Below are 12114 nucleotides of genomic sequence, written 5' to 3'. Positions count from 1 at the left end.
TTCCCAGGACTTTATATGGAAGTTGCACTGAATTTTTTGTTGGAATGGTTTAAGGCATAAGAGGTTTGGTGACAGTTCTACAACTAGCCTAACTTGAGGTCCCCTTGACCTGGGTCCTGCTGAATGGGCAGAATGTCATCATCACCAACCCAAGCATGAATTTATTGAGAAAATGAGTGACTCAAGAAATGTTTGCCGAACATCTTTCAGCCCAGTGTCTTTTGGATTGCCCTGCTGAGAAATTCTTCTTAAAAATGTTCAGTACTTTTAAGATATGTCAGACTGTTTGTTTTCATAAATTACTCCATGTTCCCATTTCAAAAGATAGACTCTTCTCTGTCAAATTTTAGATTAGCAAGAAACAAGAAAGATCCTAAAAACCTACAGAAGGACAACCATTTAAATAATAAAAATCAGTCTATGATGTGACTTTCTCAAGAGTGATTCTGATTACCAACAGGCTGGAGAAAATGCCCTCTCCTTAGCCTATTATTCATCAAGTGTGTAAAATAAAGATCTTTTCAGATATTCAAGATCTCAAAAAATGTATGTTTATACATCCTTTCACAGGAAGGTGCTAAAGAATGTGCTTTAGCAAAAGAAAAGATCAGAGCATGAGATCCTGTAAATGGCAGCTAAGAGAGAATAATGAAGGGAAACACTAGGAAACAAGTACTGGATTATCTCTGCATTTATCACATGGAAAATATTATAAAATGCTATTTTAACTACCTACTGAAAAAACAACCAAAATTTTTGAATGAAACAATTATTAACCCCAGGAAAAGTTATGTGTATGTATATATAGAGAGAAAAGAAAACATACTCATAGTAGAACTGGCTCAGCAGTAAGCAATATTTAAACAGTAAATCTAAACAATATAAACACTCTATTCATTTAACTAAAAAGTTAACTAATTTGAGAGTTGGGGAGAAGATGTATAAGTAGGCATGGAAGAGATACATTTTCATCTGCCATATAAGAAGGCAATAGGGCTGACTCTGGGTACACTGCCTAGGAGTTAGCCCTGTTCCACAAGGAGAAGTAATAAAAGAGAAAAGGTGATAGAGAATGTATAAAAATCATATTTTAAGAAAGACAGTATAAGAATCTTTACTTGAGAATATGGAGACACATTGCAGAAGAAACAGCTGTAGGAGTCAAGATTGTTTTCCTATTGACCACATAATTGGAAGTAAATCTCTCCTCAGCAAATGCAAAAGAATGGAAATCATAACAAACAGTCTCTCAGACAGCAGTGCAATCAAATTAGACTCAGGATTAAGAAACTGACCCAGAACCGCACAACTTCATGGAAACTGAACAACTGGCTCACGAATGTCGACTGGATAAGCAATGAAATGAAAGCAGAAATAAAGATGTTCTTCGAAACCAACGACAATGAAGACACAGTGTACCAGAATCTCTGGGACACATTTAAAGCAGTGTCTAGAGGAAAATTTATAGCAATAAATGCCCACATGAGAAGCAAGGAAAGATCTAAAATCGACACCCTATCATCAAAATGGAAAGAGCTAGAGGAGCAAGATCAAAAAAGCTAAAAAGCTAGCAGAAGACAAGAAATAACTAAGATTAGACCAGAACTGAAGGAGATAGAGACACAAAAAAAAAAAAAACTTAAAAAAATCAATAAATCCAGGAGCTGGTTTTTTTGAAAAGATCAACAAAATAGACCACTAGCCAGATTAATAAAAAAGAAAAGAGAGAAGAATCAACTAGATGCAATAAAAAACGATAAAGGAGATATCACCCTCAGGGATTACTACAAACAAGTGTGTGCACATAAACCAGTAAACCTGGAAGAAATGGATAAATTCCTGGACACTTGCACCATCCCCGGCCTAAACCAGGAAGAAGTCAAAACCCTGAATAGACCAATAACAAGAGCTGAAGTTGAGGCAGCAATTAATAGCCTACCAACCAAAAAAAGCCCAGGTCCAGATGGGTTCCCAGCGGAATTCTACCAGACATACAAAGAGGAGCTGGTACCACTCCTTCTGAAACTATTCCAAACAAACAATCCAAAAAGAGGGAATCCTTCCCAAATCATTTTGTGAGACCAACATCATCCTGATACCAAAATCCAGCAGAGACTTAACAAGAAAAGAAAACTTCAGGCCAATATCCGTGATGAACATAGATGCAAAAATCTTCAATAAAATCCTGGCAAAACGCTTGCAACAGCACATCAAAAAGATTATCCATCACAATCAAGCAGGCTCCATCCCAGGGATGCAAGGCTGGTTCAACATACGCAAGTCTATAAACGTAATTCACCACATAAACCGAACCAAAGACAAAAACCACATGATTATCTCAATAGATGCAGAGAAGGTGTTTGACAAAACTCACTAGCCCTTTATGCTAAAAACTCTCAATAAATTAGGTCTCAACAGAACATATCTCAAAATAATAAAAGCTATTTCACTAGCCCTTTATGCTAAAAACTCTCAATAAACTAGGTCTCAACGGAACATATCTCAAAATAATAAAAGCTATTTATGACAAACCCACAGCCAATATCATACTGAAAACTGGAAGCATTCCCTTTGAAATCTGGCACTAGACAAGGATGCCCTCTCTCACCACTCCTATTCAATATAGTATTGGAAGTTCTAGCCAGAGCAATCAGGCAAGAAAAAGGAATAAAGGGTATCAATTAGGAAAGGAGGAAGTCAAATTGTGTCTATTTGGAGACGACGACATGATTGTATATTTAGAAGACTCCACCGTCTCAGCCCAAAATCGCCTGAAACTTATAAGCAATTCAGCAAAATCTCGGGATACAAAATCAATGTGCAGAGAACACAGCATTCCTATACACCAATAACAGACTTAAAGAGAGCCAAATCAAGAAAAAACTGCCATTCACAATTGCTATGAAGAATATAAAATACCTAGGACTACAACTAACAAAGGATGTAAAGACCTCTTCAAGGAGAACTACAAACCACTGCTCAAGGAAATAAGAGAGGACAAAAACAGATGGAAAAACATTCCATGCTCATGGTTAGGAAGAATCAATATTGTGAAAATGGCCATACTGCCCAAAGTAATTTATAGATTCAATGCTATCCCCATCAAGCTACCTATGACCCTTTTCACAGAACTGGAAAAAACCACCTTAAACTTCATATGGAACCAAAGGAAAGCCTGCATAGCCAAGTCAATTCTAAGCAAAAAGAACAAAGTTGGAGGCCATCACGCTACCTGACTTCAAACTATACTACAAGCCCACAGTAATCAAAACAGCATGGTACTGGTACCAAAACAGAGATATAGACCAATGGAACAGAACAGAGGCCTCGGAGGCAATGCCACACATCCACAACCATCTGATCTTTGGCAAACCTGACAAAAACAAGCAATGGGGAAAGGATTCCCTGTTTAATAAATGGTGTTGGGAAAACTGGCTAGCCATGTGCAGAAAGCAGAAACTGGACCCCTTCCTGACACCTTACACTAACATTAACTCCAGATGGATTAAAGACTTAAACATAATACCTAACACCATAAAAACCCTAAAAGAAAACCTAGGCATACCATTCAGGACATAGGCATAGGTGAGGACTTCATGACGAAAACACCTAAAGCATTGGCAACAAAAGCCAAAATAGACAAATGGGACCTAATTAAACTCCAGAGCTTTTGTACAGCAAAAGAAGCAATCATTAGAGTGAACCAGCAATCAACAGAATGGGAAAAAATTTTTGCAATCTACCCATCTGAAAAAGGGAAAATAAACAAAAAAAAAAAAAAAAAAAAAAATTTAAAAAAAAAAAAAAAAAAAAAAAAAACAAACTCATTCAAAAGTAGGTGAAGAATATGAACAGACACTTTTCAAAAGAAGACATATATGAGGCCAACAAACATAAGAAAAAATGCTCATCATCACTGGTCATTAGAGAATTGCAAATCAAAACCACACTGAGATACCATCTCATGCCAGTTAGAATGGCGATCATTAAAAAATCTGGAGACAACAGATGCTGGAGAGGATGTGGAGAAATAGGAACTCTTTTCCACTGTTGGTGGGAGTGTAAATTAGTTCAACCATTGTGGAAGACAGTGTAGTGATTTCTCAAGGACCTAGAAATAGAAATTCCATTTGACCCAGCAATCCCATTACTGGGTATATATCCAAAGGATTATAAATCATTCTATTATAAAGACACATGCACATGTGTGTTCATTGCAGCACTGTTTACAATAGCAAAGACCTGGAACCAACCCAAATGCCCCCATCAATGATAGACTGTACAAGGAAAATGTGGCACATATACACCATGGAATACTATGCAGCCATAAAAAACGATGAGTTTGTGTCCTTTGTACGGACATGGATGAATCTGGAAACAATCATTCTTAGCAAACTGACACAAGAACAGAAAATCGAACACCGCATGTTCTCACTCATAGGCAGGTGTTGAACAATGAGAACACATGGATACAGGGAGGGGAGCATCACACACTGGGGTCTGTTGGCAGGGACTAGGGGAGGGACAGTGGGAGGTAGGGAGTTGAGGAGGGATAACATTGGGAGAAATGCCAGATATAAATGATGGGAGGATGGAGGCAGCAAACCACATTGCCATGTATGTACCTATGCAACAATCTTGCATGTTCTGCACATGTACTCCAGAACCTAAAGTGCAATAAAATATAAATAAAAAAAGATTGTTTTCCTTTGGGACCAGAGTGAAGAATAACAAAAACATTGTGGCAGTGGTTGCATTTTAATATTAGTTGTCTTATCCAGATTTATATTGATAAAAGTCAAAAATGTTTTAAGGACGATAAATATCAGCACTGTATAAAATGGATGAGAAGATGGAGAGATCATTTTATTTTATTTTCTTTATCTTCTTAGGACCTGGAATATTGAGATACCAATGACAATGGAAGATGCGCTAAAGGAGATTAGAGGAAACCAAGTGATTTTTCAAGATTGCTTTGTTGCAGATTTTCTTATTCTGTTGACTTTTCCTATGTTAACTATACCAGAAATTCCTGGTTATTTACCAATCTCTTCACCCCCTGGTAGTCAACTAATTGCTTTCCGTGATACTTGTATTTTTGCATGTGTTGTTTTGGTAACTGACAGGGAGACATTTCAAACAAATGATTCATTCCGTACTTGGACCAGAGTCAGAGTGCCTCCAGACATTCTGAGTGATGATGAAAGACATAATGTAACTGATGTGATTTTATCACGAGATGGAGTAATTTTTTATATAAATGGTGTTCTTTACCTAAAAAGTTTTCGTGGATTTATAAAAATGGGAAGAACTATAAATCTTCCTGATGATGGAATTGCTGGCATTTCATCAAGAAAATGGTGTTGGGTCAAATATTTATTCAAGGTAAGTAAGTGACATTTTATATTTTATAAATATATTTATATTTTACAAATATATTTATCATACCATTTATTCAGTGATAAACAGAAACTTGCTGTGCAGCTTTTTGCCTAGTTGTTTTATCTAAGGCTGTAAACAGCTCTAACTCAGCTTCTCAGATACCTCTTTACAGTAGAGATACACCTCCAAAACTAAAAATAAATTAAAACTTGTATGTTATTATGCAGTTCACTCATAATATGGGAGCTTTGTTTTACCTTGATATGGGCAAAAGACACAAAATTCTTTTTCCCCAAACAAAGGTTATATGAGCTCTCCAGAATGAATAATGAGTTTTTGTTACATGTATAGAAAGTGTAACGATCAAGTCAGGGTATTTGGGATATTCATCTTCTTCAGTATTTACCATGTCTATGTGTTGGTATCATTTCCTCTTTCCTAGTTACTTTGAAATGTTAAAAATATTGTTGCTAAGCATAGGTTAGGTACCCTGGTCTCACTACAGACAAACTAGAAACACTAGAACTTATTTATTCTGTAGAATGGTATGTTAGTTAGATATATAACAATATAACTTATTCTTCTATTTAACTGTGTATCTGTACCCATTAAGCAACCTCTCTTCATACTCCCTCCCACGCACCCACCCTTCCCAGACTCTAATATCTATCATTCTATTCTGTTTCCTTGAGATCATGGATTTTACCTTCCACATATGAGTAAGAACATGTAGTATTTGTCTTTCTGTGCCTGGCTTATTTCACTTATTGACCTCCAGTTCCATCTATATTGCTGGAAACGACATAATTTTGTTACTTTTATGGCCAAATAGTATTCCATTGGGTATATATACCGCATTTTCTTTATCCATTCATCCAGTGATATACATTTATGTTGATTCCATGTCTTCATTATTGTGAATAGTGTTGCAATAAACATGTAAGTACAGGTGTCCCTTTGATAATACTGATTTCTTTTCCTTTTGATAAATACCCAGTAGTGGGAATGCTGGATTGTATGGCAGTTCTATGTTTAGTTTTTTTTGAGAAACCTCCATACTCTTTTTCATAGCGGTTGTGCTAAATTACATTCCCACCAACAGGGTATATGAGCTTCCTTTTCTCTGCCTCCTTGCCAGCATCTGTTGTTTTTTGTCATTTTAATAATTGCCAGGCTGGGCAGGATGGCTCACACCTATAGTTCCAGCACTGTGGGAGGCCAAGGTGGGATGATTGCTTGAGCCTAGGCATTAGAGACCAGCCTTGGCAACATGGAAAGACCCCCATCTTTAAAAAATAAAATAAAATCTAGAAGAAAAAAAAAACAATAGCCATTTAACAGGGTAAAATGATATCTCATTGTGGTTTTGGTTTGCATTTCCCTGATTATTAGTGATGTTAACCATTTTTTTACATACCTGTTTGCCATTTGTTTATCTTTTGAGAAATATCTATTCATGACCTTTGCCCACTTTTAAATGGGATTTTTTTTTTTTTTTTTTTTTTTACTATTAAGTTGTAAAATTGAAGAAGAGGTAATTATCCCTAACTCATTCTACAAGACCAGCCTTTTCCTGATACCAATACCAGAGAAGAACACAACACAAAAAAAGAAAACTACAGGCCAATATTCCTGATGCATATAAAACACAAAAATCCTCAAAAAAATTCTAGCAAACTGAATCAAACAGCACATCACAAATAGAACACACTGTGGGATTTATACCAGCAATGTAAGGATAATTTGACTTATACAAATCAATAAGTGTGTTACCTAACATCAACAGAATGAAGGACAAACACCATATGATCATCTCAACAGATAGAGAAAAAGCTTATGATAAATTCAACACCCCTTCATGATAAAAATTTAGCAAACTGGCCTGGCACAGTGGCTCACACCTATAATCCCAGCACTTTGGGAGGCCAAGGTGGGTGGATCAAAAGGTCAGGAGTTCAAGACCAACCTGGCCAATATGGTGAAACCCCATCTCTACTAAAAATACAAAAATTAGCTGAGCATGGTGGTGTACGCCTGTAGTCCCAGCTACTCAAGAGGCTGAGGCAGGAGAATCACTTGAACCTGAGAGGTGGAGGTTGCAGTGAGCCAAGATCGCACCACTGACTCCAGCCTGGGTGACAAAGCAAGACTCTGTCTCAAAATAATAATAAAATAATAATAATAATAATTACTTTAAATGTAAGTGGATTAAATTCTCCAATCAACAGATAGAGCAACTGAATAAATTTTTAAAAAACAACTCCAACTATATCCTACCTGCAAGAGACTCTTTACCTCTAGGGACATAATATAGACTGCAATTAAGGAAAGAGAAAAATATATTCCATGCAGATTGAAACTACAAGAGAGTAAAATTAGGTATACTTACATCAGATAAAAGAGACTTTAAGTAAAAAACTGTAACATACAAAGAAGATTACTACATGATGATAATGGGGTTAATTTATCAAGAAGACATAATTATAAATATATGTGCACCCAACATCAGAGCATCAAAATATATTAAGTGAATATGAACAGATCTGAGGGCAGAAGTAGGCAACAATGCAATAATAGTGGAGAATTAAGGACCCCACTTTCAACAATGGAAAGATCATTCAGAGGGAAAAATCAATTACAAAATATTGGACTTCAAATACACTTTAGATCAAATGGACTTAACAGACATATACAGAACATTCCATCCAATATGCAACAGAATACACATTCTTGTCCAGTACCCACAGAACATTATTCAGGATAGGTCATATGTTAGGCCAAAAAACAAGTTTTAACAAACTCAAGAATACTGAAATTACATTAAGTATCTTCGGTGACCACAATGGTATGAAACCATTCCTGATGCATATAACACACAAAAATCCTCAAAAAAATTCTAGCAAACTGAATCAAACAGCACATCACAAATAGAACACGCCATGGGATTTATACCAGCAGTGTAAGGATAATTTGACATATACAAATCAATAAGTGTGTTACCTACCATCAACAGAATGAAGGACAAACACCATATGATCATCTCAACAGAGAAAAAGCTTATGATAAATTCAACACCCCTTCATGATAAAAATTTAGCAAACAAAAGGAAAGGTGGAAAGCTCAAATATGTGGAAATTAAAGAACATACTCCTGAACAATCAATGGATTAAAGAAGAAATAAAAAGAAAAAATTTTAAATTATCTTGAGACAAAAATGGAAGTACAACATACTAAAACTTATAGGATACAGAAAAGCAGTTCTAAAATAGAAGTTTATGGCAATAAATGCTTATTGCAATCAAGATCTGAAATAATCTATATATCTCAAGGAACTAAAAAGAGAATAAAACAAAGCTTAACGTTTATAGGAAGAAGGAAATAAGAAATATCAGAGCAGAATTAAATGAAAGTAGAAACTAGAAAACATAAAAGATCAACAAAACTAAGAGATGGATTTTTCTGAAAATATAAACAACTTTGACAAATCTTTAGCTATACTAAGAAAAAAAAAGAAGACTCAAAATCTGAAATGAAAGAGAAGACATTATAACTGATACCACAGGAATATTAAAAAATCAGAACAGGCTACTCTAAAACTTACATGCCAACATATTGGACAACATAGAAGAAATGGATAAATTTCCAGCCACAACCTACCAAGACTGAATAATGAAGAAATAGAAAATATGAATAAAGCTGTAAGTAGTAAGGAGGTTAAATCGGTAACCAAAAATCTCTCAGCAAATAAATGCCCAGAACCAGATGGCTTTACTGGTAAATTCTACCAAACATTTAACAAAACAAGGCCAATCCTTCTCAAACCCTTCCATAAAATCAAAGAAGAGGAAATTCTTTTGAATTCATTTTAAGAGGATAGCATTATCCTGATACCAAAGCCAGACAAAGACACTAAGAGAAAAGAAAATTAAAGGCCAATACATGATGAAAATAGATGCAAAAATCTTCCACAAAATACCCACAAACTGAACTCAAATGAAGATTTATTCCTTTTTATCACCATGATCAAGTGAGATTTATCCCGAAAATGTAAGAATGTTTCAATGCATGCAAATCCATAAATGTGATATACTACCTTAGCACACAGCTAAATTTTTTTTTTTTTTTTAAGAGACAGGGTTTCATCATGTTGGCCAGGCTGGTCGTGAACTCCTGACCTCAGGTGATCCACTTGCCTCGGCCTCCCAAAGTGCTGGGATTACAGGTGTGAGCCACTGCACCTGGCTCACATGTCTAAATTTAACATCATTTTATGATTTTTTAAAAAAAAAATCAGATGCAGTGGCTCATGCCTACAATCTTGGCATTTTAAGGAGACCAAGGCAGGAGGATCACTTGAGGCCAGAGTTTGAGATCAGCCTGAGCAACATAGCAAGATTCTGTCTCTAATAAAATAAAAGTAGAAAACCAGCCAGGCCTGGTGGCATACGCCTATAGTCCCAGGTACTTGGCAAGCTGAGAGAGGAGGATCACTTGAGCCCAGGAGTTGAAGGCTGCAGTGATGCATGATAATGAGACTGCACTCCAGACTGGGTGACAGAATGAGACCTTATCTCTAAGAAAAATAATAAAAAAAAAAAACTTAACAAATTAGGTATAGAGGGAATATACCTCAGTATAGCAAATACCATATATGACAGTCCCACAGCTAACATCATATTCAATGGTGAAAAGGTGAAAGCTTTTCCCCTAAAAGCAGTAATGTGACAAGGATGCCTACTCTTGTCATTTCTTGTCATCATAGTACTGGATGTTCTAGCCAAGTAGTCAGACAAGAAATAGAAATAAAAGATATCCAAATAAGAAAGGGAAAAAGTAAACTTTTCTCTGTAGTTGGCATGATCTTATATGTAGAAAACTCTAGACTCCACCAAACTGTTAGAACTAACAAATAAACTTAGAAAAGTTGCAGGTTACAAAATCAACATACAAAAATCAGTTGCATTTCTATACACTAAAAACAAGCTATCCAAAAGAAAAATTAAGAAAGCAATTTTATTAATTGTAGTATCAAAGAATAAAATACTTAGGAATAAATTTACCAAGGAGGTGAAAAATCTGTACACTGAAAACTATAAGATATTAATGAAGGAAATGGAAGAAAACACATATAAATGGAAAAATACATTCTTAAATTAGATTAATATTGTTAAAATGTCCATATTAATACCACCTTCTGTAGACTCTGATCAACAGAGTCAATGCAATCTCTATCGAAATCCCAAGGGCATTTTTCACAGAAATAGAAAAAACAATCCTAAAATTCATCTGGAACCATGAAAGACCCTGAGTAGCCAAAGCAATCTTGAAGAAGAACAAAGTTTAAGGCATCATGGTTCTTTATTTCAAACTATATTACAAAGCTATAGCAATCAAAATAGTGTGATACTTGCTAAAAAATAGACACATAAGCCAACAGAACAGAATAGAAAACCCAGAAGTAAACCCATGCATATATGGCCAACTAATCTTTCTTAATAATGCAAAGAACACAATCCAAGTAGAAGATTCTCTTCAATAAATGCTGTGGAGAAAACAGGATATGCAAGAAGAAGAGGAGGAGGAGGAGGAGGAAGAGAAGGAGGAGAAGAGGAAGAAGAAGAAGGAGGAGGACGAGGGGGAGGTGGCAGAGGAAGAGGAGAAGGAGAAGAAGAAGAGGAAGAAGAAGAAGAAGGTGGAGGAGGAGGAAAGAGAAATGGAAATTGTACCAGTTATTAAAATGAACTCAAAATTGATTAAAAAGTTAAATGTAATATCTGAAACTGAAATTTCTAGAAGAAAACACAATAAAGTTCCTTGACATTGGTCAATATGGTTTGTGTCCCCTTCCAAATTTCATATTGAATTATAATCTCTAATGTTGGAGGTGGGGCATAGTGGGAGTTGATTGGATCGGGGGTAAGCTCCTGATGAATGGTTTAGCACCATCCCCTTAGTACTATTCTCATGATAGTGACCTAAGTTCGTACAAGATCTGGTTGTTTAAAAGTGTGTAATACAGGCCGGGCGCGGTGGCTCAAGCCTGTAATCCCAGCACTGTGGGAGGCCGAGGCGGGTGGATCACGAGGTCAAGAGATCGAGACCATCCTGGTCAACATGGTGAAACCCCGTCTCTACTAAAACTACAAAAAATTAGCTGGGCATGGTGGCGTGTGCCTGTAATCCCAGCGACTCAGGAGGCTGGGGCAGGAGAATTGCCTGAACCCGGGAGGCGGAGGTTGCGGTGAGCCGAGCCGAGATCGCGCCATTGCACTCCAGCCTGGGTAACAAGAGCGAAACTCCGTCTCAAAAAAAAAAAAAAAAAAAAAAAAGTGTGTAATACTTCCCCTTTGTTCTCCCTCTTGCTTCTGCTTTCGCCATGTAAGTGACAACCTGCTCTCCCTTTGCCTTCTGCCATACTTGTAAGTTTCCTTAGGCCTTCTGAGAGGCTGAACACATGGCAGCATCATGCTTCTTATATAGCCTGCAGAACTGTGAACCAATTAAACCTTTTTTTTTTAATTACCCAGTTTCATACCTCAAAAATAATAAGAGCCATATATGACAAAACCACAGCCAATAAAATACTGAATGGGCAAAAGCTGGAAGCATTCCCCTTGAAAACCAGCACAAGACAAGGATACCCTCTCTCACCACTCCTATTCAACATAGTTTTGGAAGTTCTGTCCAGGGCAATCAAGCAAGAGAAAAAAAATAGAGGTCATCTGAATAGGA

The 12114-nt window shown here is 36.3% G+C and overlaps 1 protein-coding gene across 1 annotated transcript in view; it reads left to right on the top strand.

The window, feature by feature from the left end:
• Positions 1 to 12114, top strand: part of CATSPERE (catsper channel auxiliary subunit epsilon) — a 163516-nt gene that overhangs the window by 78723 nt on the left and 72679 nt on the right. Inside the window, exon 9 of the mRNA XM_032242205.1 lies at positions 4893 to 5385. Coding sequence (XP_032098096.1) covers positions 4893 to 5385 — 493 coding nt within the window. The remainder of the gene's footprint in view (positions 1 to 4892; positions 5386 to 12114) is intronic.

This window comes from Sapajus apella, unplaced genomic scaffold (assembly GCF_009761245.1).
Source record: "Sapajus apella isolate SASKATOON/1434 unplaced genomic scaffold, GSC_monkey_1.0 scaffold49, whole genome shotgun sequence".
In the NCBI taxonomy this organism is placed as follows: domain Eukaryota; kingdom Metazoa; phylum Chordata; class Mammalia; order Primates; family Cebidae; genus Sapajus; species Sapajus apella.
Note: the sequence above shows the minus strand (reverse complement) of the source record. Positions and strands in the feature narration are given on the sequence as shown.